The sequence below is a fragment of the Gobio gobio genome (genome assembly GCF_949357685.1).
Source record: "Gobio gobio genome assembly, chromosome: 16".
NCBI lineage: Eukaryota > Metazoa > Chordata > Actinopteri > Cypriniformes > Gobionidae > Gobio > Gobio gobio.
The window spans coordinates 2931411-2945067 of record NC_137109.1 but is presented as its reverse complement, the minus strand read 5'-3'; the positions used below and the strand labels follow the sequence as shown (position 1 = coordinate 2945067).

The following is a 13657-nucleotide window of genomic DNA, read 5'->3' as shown; positions in this document are numbered from 1 at the left end:
TTCATGTTTGGAAGACTCTAACGCTGCCTTTAGTAGCCAGTGTCCAGGCCAAATCCCAGACATCTATTACCCACAGTCTGCAGGACTCCGGGAAGAGATGAACTGATGGAATCCCATCCCAGTCATCATCAATACTCAGATAATAGGACAGGCTGCATCTCACTCTGCCTTCTCTTTCTCTCTCCGGCTTCTTTTCTTGTGGAGTCGGGTGCTAAAAGCCAATTAAGCAGCGTCTCCATGCTGTCACTGGAGCGTCGGATGTGCTTTCTTTGGCCACAGTTTACTTGTTAACAAACAGTTATCTGAGGCAACTGACTTCGGGGGCCCGCTGACCACTGGCTTGTGAAATAGCATCTTTTGTAACTAAGTAAGCTATCGATCCCCGCGACTCCATCACGCCCTCCGCCCGCCGACATGCCGGTTGTCAGGGTAACGGCAGGACACCCCACCCGCGGCCGGTGTCCATCAGTTCCCCGACTGAACACTTGCTCGCCTGCTGCGCCATTGATTTCTGCTTCAGCCTTTCTTGCTCGGGATTCTGAACGCTGTGTTTGTTCAGTGCGTCTGACGCAAGTTTCCCCTTCGGCTGGATATTGCTCTTGAGTTTAAACAAACAGTAAGTGTGACCTCAGATTTGGCGTCTGATTGCAATTCGATAAAACGAGTGGAAAATTCATGCTGATTTACATTAAAGGAGGGACCCGAGCCATATCCAGAGAACAGAATATCATAGGCTCTCAGAAGACTGTAAACTGGATTATGTAACCAGAAGTAAAAATTTAATTATTGGAAAAAAGTGTGTTATTTTTCAATAATTCAACGGCCTGGAGGGTCAGTTGTTCAAAAGTAGTCGGCTATTTCTTGAAAATGGGTTGTTCAATGGGAAAAAACGGATTCTGACATCAGATTAGATCACAAAATCCAATCAAATCATCAGTTTGTGTTGTTCAAAACTCTTTAGTAAACTCTGGAAAATCTGGATTATACTGATCCCAGCAGAAGGGAAAGAAAAATATAATAAAACTTTTTAAAAATACAAAATTTGTATCATGTAATATACATACACACATTTTTATTTTGCTCTAGATTAGTTTAAATGTTAAAGTAATAAATTAGAAGTAGACATTACTAACTGTGCGTCCGCACCAGACACGACATTTTGAGTTTACTCGCTTCATTCGCGCGTGAAATTCACTTCACAACAGAGGAGAATTTGCATCATGGGAGGGGCTTCTGCTTCTGCTACAGTCTCAATTTGCCAGCTTTAGCTAGCTTGTAGTCTCAATATGTTTATATAGAGCTGAAATTGAGTAAAGAGCGTTTTTTTACAACTCCCCCAGACTGTCCGACCTCCTCACTCACTTTCTTCCAAGCAAGATCCTTTTTTTCTAGTACATCTCCGGCTATCCACACACAGCAACGATGATTTTGTCCGCCATTGCTGTTCGGATTTCTGCCTCCGCTCATAATCACGTCACTACTAGAGCAAGCCCCTGATTGGTTAACGTGGCGCGAATATCCGACATACTTCAGATTTTTCAACTCGGGCGATTCACGCGTTACGCTCGTCAAACGCCCGAAACACTCAATTTGCGCCGCCTCATTCACGTGTATCCGCGTCTTTGCATTGAGTTAACATGTAAATCCCTCACGCTAAACGCTTCATTCGCGTCTGGTGTGAACACACCATAATGCTTATATGCATTTCTGTCCTCCAAAATTTGTCTATTTCACATCAATTTTAAGTGCCTCAGTAGCCGCATTTCCATTACCCTTCAAATTGCGCAAATTGAAATTGCGCCCAGTGGAACGTGAACAGGAATACAATGAACATAGACTTGACTTGACTTGACTTGACTTGACTTTTGGCTTGGCTTGGCTTGGCTTGGCTTGGCTTGGCTTGGCTTGACTTGGCTTGACTTAGCTTGGTTTGGCTTGACTTAGCTTTTGGCTTGGCTTGGCTTGGCTTGGCTTGGCTTGGCTTGACTTGACTTAGCTTGGTTTGGCTTGATTTAGCTTTTGGCTTGGCTTGGCTTGACTTAGCTTGACTTAGCGTGGCTTGATTTAGCTTGGCTTGGCTTGACTTGGCTTGGCTTGACTTAGCTTGGATTGGCTTGGCTTGGTTTGGCTTGGCTTGGCTTGATTTAGCTTGGTTTGGTTTGGTTTGGTTTGGTTTGGTTTGGTTTGGCTTGGCTTTTGGCTTTGCTTGGCTTGGCTTGATTTAGCTTGGTTTGGCTTGGCTTGGCTTGGCTTAGCTTGGCTTGGCTTTTGGCTTTGCTTGATTTAGCTTGGCTTAGCTTGGCTTGACTTAGCTTTTGGCTTGGCTTGGCTTGGTTTAGCTTGACTTGGCTTGGCTTGGCTTGACTTGATTTAGCTTGACTTGTCTTGACTTAGCTTGGTTTGGCTTGATTTAGCTTTTAGCTTGGCTTGGCTTGACTTAGCTTTTGGCATGGCTTGGCTTGGCTTGGCTTGATTTAGCGTGGCTTGGCTTGGCTTGACTTGATTTAGCTTGACTTGGCTTGACTTAGCTTGGTTTGGCTTGATTTAGCTTTTGGCTTGGCTTGGCTTAGCTTGGCTTGATTTAGCTTGGCTTGGCTTGGCTTGACTTAGCTTGGATTGGCTTGGCTTGGTTTGGCTTGGCTTGATTTAGCTTGGTTTGGCTTGGCTTGGCTTGGCTTGGCTTTTGGCTTTGCTTGGCTTGGCTTGATTTAGCTTGGTTTGGCTTGGCTTGGCTTGGCTTGGCTTGGCTTGGTTTGGCTTGGTTTGGCTTGGCTTTTGGCTTTGCTTGGCTTGGCTTGATTTAGCTTGGCTTGGCTTGACTTAGCTTTTGGCATGGCTTGGCTTGATTTAGCTTGGCTTAGCTTGGCTTGACTTAGCTTTTGGCTTGGCTTGGCTTGGCTTGGCTTGGGTTGGGTTGGCTTGGCTTGGTTTAGCTTGGCTTGGCTTGGCTTAGCTTGGTTTAGCTTGGCTTGGCTTGGCTTGGTTTAGCTTGGATTGGCTTGGCTTGACTTGGCTTGGTTTAGCTTGGCTTGGCTTGGTTTAGCTTGGCTTGACTTGGTTTAGCTTGGCTTGGCTTGGCTTGGCTTGGCTTGGCTTGGCTTGGCTTGGCTTGGTTTAGCTTGGCTTGGCTTGGCTTGGCTTGATTTAGCTTGACTTGACTTGGCTTGGCTTGGAATGACTTAGTTTGACTTGGCTTGACTTGGTTTAGCTTGACTTGACTTAGCTTGGCTTGGTTTATCTTGGCTTGGCTTGACTTGGTTTAGTTTGACTTGGTTTAGCTTGACTTGACTTAGCTTGGCTTGGCTTGGCTTGGCTTGGTTTAGCTTGACTTGACTTGGCTTGGCTTGACTTGGTTTAGCTTGACTTGGCTTGACTTGGTTTAGCTTGACTTGTCTATGCTTGACTTGACTTGACTTGACTTGACTTGACTTGGCTTGGCTTGGCTTTGCTTTGCTTGGCTTGACTTAGTTTGACTTGTCTTAGCTTGACTTGGCTTTGCTTGGCTTAGCTTAGCATGAATAGCATAGCATAAAAAAGAAACATGAACTCAACAACAATGTTACACGGAACAATACTCAAGCAACTGACAAGGCAAACATGAGGACTATATACAGAGACTTGGGGAGCACATGACTATGACAACCAATGAACAACCAGAACTAGACCACATGACAAGACAATGAACCAATGAGAACTATGGACACATGACTAGACCAATGAGAACATGACACATAGAGAAGGAAACCAATCAGAACAAGACACATGAAACTAGGGAAGCACATGATCACATAAGGGCAAGGAGATCACATGACTGAGGCAAAATTACAAAATAAAAGACATGAAAACACAAACGTGAACCAAATCCCAAAACCAAACGTGACGCTCGTCAATTTAGCAAAAACTCATATATCGCAAAATAGTTTTTACGCTCGCATGAGGGGGTTCTTCAGGCAATTCGAAAAAGGCAATGGAAACAATTTTCCCGCATTTACAGGTCAACTGGCGTACATAAAGGACGATCATTCTTTACAGATGACGGACAGAAGACGAGACGAGTTCTTTATTAAACTCATAAAACACAATAGAATTACAGGAATACTGGATTCTAAACACAGAAATGCCACATTATCATGAAGACCTTGAAGCAGATCTGAGGGAGAAACACACACACCTCATACGTGGGCTTTCCTTATCAATTCTTGGATAACACGCCTACATCTCCGATTAAGAACAATGTCTAGTGCGGTGGCTGGGATATACATAAACCTACCAACATCCACGGCATCATGTTTGGAATGACTTATCGCGAGAGGAAAAACAAGTTTAAGTCGCATAACATCGGTTAATGGAATTTCGCAATAGTGTTGTATCAACATTTTTAAAAATATTGCAAAAGTTGTGCGTAAATCTGTAATGGAAACGCAGCGACTGTCTTCTAAAGAAACCGAGAGATTAACTTTGATCCCAGAATATTCCTTTCCCTCTGAGAAGGGTGCATTATTAATGTGCATCTTCTCACAGGTTTGTGTGTGTGAGTGTGTTAGTGGAGGTAAGGCTGGCCTGCAGCTGTTGCCTGTGATGCTCGTGTGTGCAGATGCGATCTGTTGACAGAGGAGTGAGCCGGCTGCACAGCTCAAGTTAAAGGCCCCCCATCATCCTCTCAGCGGGAATCACGACCCTGAAGGCTTGACTTAAGTGGGACTCCTGGAACGGGGCCTTTCACCTCCATAAATCCTGATAGGGCCGGCCAGCTCCTCATATTAATTTGAAAGGCATTTGAAAGGCTGTTTGTTGCGTTCCCCACAGACGGATGAACCGCAGTGCTCTGTGCAATTAAACACTTTGGAGATTGTAAATAATTTCACGGCTGCCGTTTTATCATCGCAGGATCTGCATGTATCAACGCTAAGGGACGTGCTTAATGAAAAGTTGATGATTTTGAGTCCCGAGCCCCACGCAAGAGAGATTTACGAAGCGTTGCTACACCCGCTACTACTAAACTGACTATATTTCAGATGTTCCTCTTCTCATTAAAAGATGGATTTCAATACCTTTTAAATACATTTTTCTTTTGTGTTTCTTTAACTACTCTATCTATCTGTCCGTCTGTCTGTCCGTCCATCCATCCATCTGTCCGTCTGTCTGTATCTATCTATCTATCTATATATCTATCTATCTATCTATCTATCTATCTATCTATCTATCTATCTATCTATCCATCTATCCATCTATCCATCTATCTATCTATATGTCTGTCTGTTCGTCTATCTATCTATCTATCTATCTATCTATCTATCTATCCATCTATCCATCTATCCATCTATCCATCTATCCATCTATCCATCTATCTATCTATCTATCTATCTATCTATCTATCTATCTATCTATCTATAGACAGTCTATCTATCTATCTATCTATCTATCTATCTATCTATCTATCTATCTATCTATCTATCTATCTATCTATCTATCTATCTATCTATCTATCATCCATCCATCTAAATACAATTTTCTTTTGTGTCTCTTTAACTACTCTTTACTCAATTGTATAGTCCGTCTGTCTGTCTGTCATCCGCCAAACCCAGACTCGTCCATGGGATTGTCAGACAGAGAAGCGTGATTGGTCACTCAGAGAACACGTCTCCACTGCTCTAGAGTCCAGTGGTGGCGCACTTTACCCCACTGCATCCCACGCTTTGCATTGCACTTGGTGATGTAAAGCTTGGATGAGCTGCTCGGCCATGGAAACCCATTCCATGAAGCTCTACACACTGTTCTTGAGCTCATCTGAAGGACACAGGAGTCTGGAGGTCTGGAGCTCTTGACTCTGCAGAAAGTTGGCGACTTCTGTGACCCTCAGCATGTGCTGACCCCGCTCTGTGACCCTCAGCATGCGCTGACCCCGCTCTTTGTGGCTGAGTTGCTGTTGTTCCCAATCGCTTCCACTTTGTTAAAATCCCACTAACAGTTGAGCGTGAAATATTTAGTAGTGAGGAAAATAACTTTGTCAAAGAATCCTGAAAATGTATCTTGGTTGTGCACAACTATTTACAACATTAACAATAATAAGAAATAATTCCTGACCACCAAATCAGCTTTTTAGATTGATTTCCAATCCAAGGCTTATCTATCTTTTTCTACACTGTTGAGTAAAAAATGCCACAATCACACATTATACCAAAATCAGAGGTCGAGTTTGTGATCAGATCTTTATTCCAGGGCTTAAATGTTCTAACAGATGAAGCGATATGAAGATGTTGATGAAGATGAAGAAGCGTGTGGTGTGTTGATGTCTTCTGGGATTGTTTCAGATTGGCGAGACCCACAGCTCATGAGGGAGATCGAGGCCGCGACTGGAGAAGATCTGGGCTCGTCCAGGACGTACGGGAAGGGGAAGAAGGGCGGCAAAAGAAAGTCAAAGAAGAAGTACCCAAACCTGACAGACCTCAAGCAGAATGCCAACACCTCTCGTTCCAGACTAGAGAAGAAAGTCTTCAACAAGTGAGTAGCACTGGATGTTCAAGATTTACAAAATGCTCTTAAATTTGGACACAAGTAATACTTGAGTGATGCCTGAATAAAAATCTGAAGCGATTGTTTCCTCATAGGAGCTCCATGAGACGAGTGACGGAGGTCATGAACAAGATGGACAAGAGGAAACATGAGAAGTTTGCAAATCAGTTTAACTATGCACTGAATTAAAGCTTCAGCCGATCAGAAGAGCAGCTTCCATCCTCACACATGAAGTACAGATAGTGTAGATGGCCTTTTTAATGGCTGTCATTTGAATAATTTATGATATTTTTGTGTATCTGCATGATATAGAACTAATTTAAATTCTGAATCCAATGTATTGTTTTCCAATTTGTGCCATTGTTTGCTACATTGTAGTATTTATATTTAAAAAAAATTAAATATCAGTGTTGTCACCGTCATATTTGAATATTAATAGCGTAAATTTATATGAATAAGACAACTTATTTTTAATTTGAGGGTTCCATTGTTGTAAATGTTAAAATTTTTGAGTACTTTCTGAAGAAGTTTGATATATTAATGTTGGGGTTTGCATGTTCTTCAGTTTCCCCTTGATCTGATGAAACTGTTTATTAATATATTTTGTCTAGCAATTATATTCGTTTATAATAACATAAATTATTCACAAGGTGACCATATACTATTTTAAAACAGCCGCGTTTTATATCATTTGTTGAACATTTAAATGTGGCAAATTCGTAATGTGCATTGTAGAAAAATATGACATTTCTAATAAGTGTGCCACCATAAATCCTCTTTTCATCCATCATCAGCTCATATGGATTCCTCTCACGCGTTTGAAATCAAACTTAGATGTATAGAAATATGTATTAGATTATTTACAAACGAGCGACGAAGACAAAAATGAAAGTATTTAAAAATCTCATGGACAACAGTCCGTCTCTTCATGCCTCAGCAATATAACTAATGCAAATTATCTAAATTATTGCTAATTCTCATGCACATCACCAGCTACAAAAACAGAACACCGACCATAGTGATTATACTAATATTTATAATAGTTAATAATGAAAAAAATCGAATTGTAATAAAAATACGCTGTTGATATATGTAGTGAACTTGTGAATTGCACATCACGAGCTATAAAAACAAAACACGGACCATTGTGGTTATACCAATATTTATAATAGTTAATAATGAAAAATTATATCGAATTGTCATAATAATACGTCGACATAATAGCGTATGTAGTGAACTTGTGAAAGAAAACACACTGACCATTGTGATTTATAATCATATTTATAATAGTTTATAATAAAAAAATCGAATTGTATCCTAATAATAATAAATATGCAGTAAACTTGTGAAAAATAGCATTCGCATTCGTATTTATATTTCTGACGCGAAACTTTTGAGAGAAAAAAACGCAAGAAACGAATTTAGACGCAAAAAAAACGAACATTATTATCCTGTTGAATATACTTGATTAATCGAACAGTTTGCTTGTATTACAGGTGTAAAGCAATAGTTTATGTCATTCAAATATTAAGGAAGCAAATCATGCATTAAAAACAATCGCGTCAGGCTGAAATCATTTCTCATCATATCTGAGTATTTCATCTCAAGGTGTTTGACTCTTTAATATCTCGAAAAGTGCACAGATTTCAGAAACGATTTAATACAGACCCGTGTTAAACATTTACAATCGAATGAATTCCTTTAATACGCGGAAACATATTAATAACAGCAATATCCTAATTGAACAAACGCATTTAACGAATAAACTGTAAATTGCGATCGAATTACTTCAGTGGGCTACTTTTCAACTGCCCTTCTGAAGTCATCAGCTGACATGTTATTGATATTTAAGCAACTCTCGGATCAATAAGTCGATTTAAAGAGGAAATTATGTCTCATTAGTGCTCCAGTATATCAGCGGATATGTTTCTTTAAATAAAAGAAACGTAATAAGAATGTAATATTTTCCATGTAACGATATATTTTAAATGAATTCGAATTTCCGAGCCTTCTGTATCTGAATTGTATTCTTACATTTGCTCTTAAACCACTAAATATTGCATTAAATGATTAGGTTACGTCCAAGTAAATTCAATCAACCATAATATTTCTATAATAATTACATGTAAGGGTTTCAAACTTTCCACTGCCTAAAAATGATCAGAGAACGCATGTTCGCGCGCGAATTATTCCCGCCTTTCGTTTAAATTAGAACGGTTGCTCGGTTTATCAAATTCAGCGATAAAATGATGCGTCCTATAGTGCAGGATCCCGTCAAACTTTATTCTGAATTTAGTTCATAAAGCCAGCCTTATGCCAAACTGATCTTTATCATCTGTCATTTTATTTCAACCTTTTAAATTGTGAGACAAACAATTAAATTATAGCATAGTCTATGCAACTTCAGAATTAAATATGTGGCCCACAGTAGAAGAAAAAAATCAAGATAAACTTTCCATTAGGCCTTTGTTTGTTTGTACACAATCTCACTCTTTGTTTCGATACATATTCCGTTTTATTCCCTACTACATTTGCATTCAAAGTTAATGTCTAAACACATTTCATAATAACTGAATATTTACAGTGTGACCTAGAGAAATATTCACATTTTATCAAAACGAAGCAATTCGAAATGAAATCTAATTATTAGCACGTATGATTCGTAAACTTAATTCTGGGTTTGCCACAGTGCAGCCAGGTTGAAATACATTTCGCTTTCCAAGACAAACCTATCAAATGTCTCTGCGAGCGTGACAGCAAATAGTGCTTCAAGTTAGAAATGTTCTTTTTTTCCCCTCCTCCCGATCGTGATTCTGTTCTTATAAGTGCGGCGCGTAAAACGTGGGCGCTCCGTAAGTCTGAGAACCCAGCATGAAGGGCGACAGAACCGCGTGACCCGGCAGAAAGGGCAACTGCGTGGTGCAGACGAGTCCTCCGGGCGCGTGACCCGGGTAGCCGGTGTGCATGGACAGGTGTCCGCTCATGGGCGGGGACGGGCTCAGGGGACTCAGGCTGCCCAGCCCGTTCGCTCCGTTCGGCCCTCCGCTCCCGCTGGTCGGCGCACTCGTGTCCGCGCCCGGGTTCTGCTTCTTCCACTTGGTCCGGCGGTTCTGAAACCATATTTTGACCTGCGTCTCCGTCAAGCTCAAGGACAGCGCCAGGTTGAGGCGCTCGCACACGGACAGGTACCGCGTGGACTTGAACTTGTTCTCCAGAGCCACCAGCTGCTCGTACGTGAACGCCGTCCGGGCTCTTCTGGGCTTGCCAGACTTTGAGTCCGAACCGGAGCGCTTCCGTTTGGGTTTCGCCGCGTGATTCTGTCCGTTAGTTGAAGACTGTTGAGTCTGCTGTCCGTCTGGGCTTTTATTGATGGAGTCGTCGTCCTCCTCGTGCTGTCCGAACTCGGCGTCGTTGTTCCCGGTCAGCGCGCTGCTCTCCTCGCTGCACAGCTCTCCGTCCGACTCATTTCCGCGGGTGAAATCAGCCTCACATTCATCTGACCGGAACACGAACCCGTCCTCTGGGGAAACACACACACAACACACCGCCGTCAAAAGTCAGTTTTACACCTCAATCACAGTTTCACACACACACTGTAGTTGCGGTACCACCAACAGGTTAATTCGATGGATTATTATTATGGGAGGGAAGGGGAAAAAAGGCTTTTTCTAAGTAAATATAGTTATTTATTTGACTTTTCCCTCCCTACATAATTATTTAAACAAAAATGGCCACGTATCTGTGCTGGTTTATTTCAAACAACGAAGAAGAAAACTATTTCTGCGTTAACAATGGACAGTCAAATACATTTTATATTTCAAATTTAAAGGAGAAAACGAAAGATTTTATTTTAGAATGTTTTATTTAGACACTCTGAAAAATAAAGGTCCTTTATTGCCATCTACACTGTAATGCTGAGAAATGACCCACATGTTTGGGTCAAATATGGACAAATATATGAAAACGACCAGAACAGAATGATCAGTCTAAAAATTATGTTTGTAATTATGTGTGTTTTGTTTTTTTGTCTGTGTGTGTTTTTTTTTTTTTTTTTTTAACTAGTATACACTCTAAAAAATGCTGAGTTGTTTCAATCAACCCAAGTGTTTGGGTTAACTGACAAAACCAACCGTTGGGTTTAAAATTTGAATTAAAAAATTTAAACCCAACGGTTGGTTTTGTCCATATTTGACCTAAACAAATAAAGAATGTGGAGAATTCCAACCGTTGGGTTTAAATTTTTGAATTCAAATTTTAAACCCAACGGCTGGTTTTGTCCACAGTTAACCCAAACACGAATTGAAACAACTCAGCATTAGAGTGTAGCATTTTGTATACTATTTAAAAATATATATATTATTACAAACATAATTTTTAGACTGATATTTCTGTTCTGGTGGTTTTTAGTCTTGTTTATATGAAGTGAGGAGTGAATAGATGCCACTTCCTTTGGCGTGTCAATTCGTCTTGACATCTTAAATCAGCGCGTGGTCGACTAATCGATAACTCTCAATTTACTCAACCATTTAAAGCGGCTGTTAAAAACAGCACAAACCTTATCAAATTATTGCAGCCCACAATTACTGTTTATTGAAAATTGCTTTCGCGCGCTGCCTCCAATCAATCATAGAGGTTGACACATATTTGTCCTTGCAAACACAGGCACAGAAGATAAGATGATCCTCATTTCTGTTTTCACCATTTAGACTCGAGACAAAGCGCTAACATATCTAAAGAAAAAAACAATTAAACCCATTCGATTGCGCTTAATTTAAGGCAGGTCGCTGCGTAAAGACGCTGATAATGGGGAGGATCAGGTCGATATCCTATTATAGAAATGAGTATATCTCTTTCAGGCAGCTTGCTAACTCTCTCTCAACATCTAAATTCTAGGGCTAAAATTCGGATAATTACACGATTAAAACCTATTATACTTATTAAGGGAGATATCGATCATTCGTTCTCAAAAAACCAAAAAGTGCTCGGCCAGCGCAGTCCTAAACACAAGACAAGACTCTTCTGAGGAGCTGTTTTAATATAGTTCACACACACAGACACACACACACACACAATAAGTGAAAGTTTCCTCCACTCTCAGGAATAACCGAAAAAATATCATCAACCCTTCTTTCACTTCGACCACTCAATGAAAAACTTGAAAGACTTAATATGGCCATTTACAAGGATTTTAACTACTTCAAAACTAGTTTAATTTATTCTGTAAATACACTTTAGTTAAAGTTCTTCTTTATGGCGATTTAAGGCCAAGTTGCATTTGTTAACAGTAGAGAAACTTAAGTTTTCTTATAATAAACAGTCACTAAACAGGTCTGCATTTAACATTTCACGACATTCTATACTCAATCTATTCATCAACAATAGCCTACCTACTTTTTTATTATTATACATTTATTTTTATGAGACTACATGGAATATTTGTACGCTTATTAATTCATTTGACACAGGATAATAAAAGTGCGTTATAACTAAAACAAAAAACTTTTTGAAAAAATAGTTTTAGAAGGGGGGAAAAGTTAAGCTAAAACACCCATTGCACTTACTTTTTTAAAATAAATAAAATCTTATGAATTCCAATAATTTGAACCTAAAATCTTTGATGTTGACAAAGAATGTCCATGTTATGAACGCGGTCATGTTAAACATAATATTGAACATACACGCAATAATACAGAAAACAGAACAGTCACTCACTTAAAATCCCTGATGTTTTTTTGCAGTCGTAGTCCTCTTGATAAGACTTGTGCTCGATCGTGTGATTCGAGTCTTCGCTTCTGTTTTCTGCACCAAACATGAACTCACAACCTGTCCTGTTAGGCGTTTGCTTCTTACTAGTAAATTTATTGGGGTCCAAAATGTCCAGAACCGAGAAGGAGGTGGTCCGGTGGGCGGTGGGCGGCGCGCCCGCGGGCGCGGGCTCGTGTCTCGGCGAGGTTTCTCGACTCTCCGCCGGTAAAGCGTCTCTCCCTCCGGCGCAGTTAAACACCGGCAGTTCTCCAGCCGCGAGGCGCGTCTCGTCCATGCCGTCCTGCGGGGCGACCACGATCACGCCGGCCGCGGGGGGCACGATGGAGTCTCCAGCCTGCGCCTTATCCCGGTTCATAGCTCTCCAACGGTCTGACTTCTGCTTTCTTTCGCCGCTCTTTACTCAACAGGAGACATGCTGCTGCTGAACAGTCATCAGATAAGTGCCGTCTGCTGCTCGGATGTTGGTCAGGAGTTGATCCAGGACGGTGATGCTGTTGTCCCCCTGCTCAGGTCCTTTTTGGATTTGAACCGTCCCCCCAGGACACCCCGGCGTTTATGTCACACGCGCGCACACACACACACGCGCGCGCGCGCCCAGCTGGCTCTCCTCCCCTTTACACTGCTCTGATCATCGCCAAAACTTAGACACAAGCCGTGGCTTATTTATGCATTCATATTCCACTGTGAGTGGTAATTGGCTACAAATTAATCCCATGCCTCTAATAGCCTATTATCTCCGTCTGGAGTGTGAGGAGCCGCGGAGGAGAGTGAGCGATGATGTGGCCCCTGATATACACAGCTGTCAGCGCGAGAGCACTGGACTGGAAACACTAAATAGGCTTATTTTTCCTTACTTTCTCCCTCCCATCTCCCCGCACTGGCTTAAGCTTAGGAGAATCATTGTTTCCAGAGAAATTAAGGAGAAAATCGGTCACTTGAAAGCAGCGAGTCTTTATAATGCACTTGACCACGAAAACGCAAACATTTACAACACCTATAGAAACGAATATTTGATATATTTAAATACATCATTCTGTTTCAATCCCAGTCAATAATTATTACCACGAGAGTCATTTAAACTTTGTCTTACAAAAAAAGTACGTTTTGAACTTGTATCACTCAAGGCAATGATACTTTGGAAGCAAGAAATCAAAAGTTGCGTGAAATAATGTGTAAAACAATCATCCGTGAGGATGAAGATGATTATCCCATCATCATCATCATCATCATCATCATCATCACGAGCGGACCCATGGGAGTCCCGATGAAGAGCTGCAGCATCACGGCATTCAACTTCTGATCTGATCTCTCGAGGAGCCAAATCACAGCGATTATAGCAGCGGTCCCACGAGTGTTCCTCCAGACCATCTGCACACGC

General features: G+C 41.1%; 2 protein-coding genes across 2 annotated transcripts in view; one reads left to right on the top strand and one right to left on the bottom strand.

The window, feature by feature from the left end:
* The window catches only part of uvssa (UV-stimulated scaffold protein A), a 59909-nt gene extending 52344 nt beyond the window's left edge, over nucleotides 1-7565 (top strand). Inside the window, exons 13-14 of the mRNA XM_079838813.1 lie at nucleotides 6312-6501; nucleotides 6609-7565. Of these exons, the coding sequence (XP_079694939.1) occupies nucleotides 6312-6501; nucleotides 6609-6702 (284 nt within the window). The 3' untranslated portion in view covers nucleotides 6703-7565. The remainder of the gene's footprint in view (nucleotides 1-6311; nucleotides 6502-6608) is intronic.
* A 1447-nt stretch (nucleotides 7566-9012) lies between these two features.
* nkx1.2lb (NK1 transcription factor related 2-like,b) lies at nucleotides 9013-12710 on the bottom strand. Its single transcript, XM_079838192.1, has 2 exons — nucleotides 12226-12710; nucleotides 9013-10033 (listed from the first exon to the last, which is right to left on the bottom strand). The coding sequence occupies exons 1-2, from the start codon at nucleotides 12632-12634 to the stop codon at nucleotides 9333-9335; spliced, it is 1110 nt and encodes a 369-aa protein (XP_079694318.1). The 5' UTR covers nucleotides 12635-12710; the 3' UTR covers nucleotides 9013-9332.
* Nucleotides 12711-13657: the final 947 nt, after the last annotated feature.

Excerpts from the sequence above, each read along its gene's own strand:
- nkx1.2lb (XM_079838192.1), bottom strand. The coding sequence starts at position 12,634 with ATGAACCGGGATAAGGCGCAGGCTGGAGACTCCATCGTGCCCCCCGCG. Across the intron at positions 10,034-12,225 it reads AAAAACATCAGGGATTTTAA|AGGACGGGTTCGTGTTCCGG; the intron begins GTGAGTGACTGT and ends GTGTTTCCCCAG.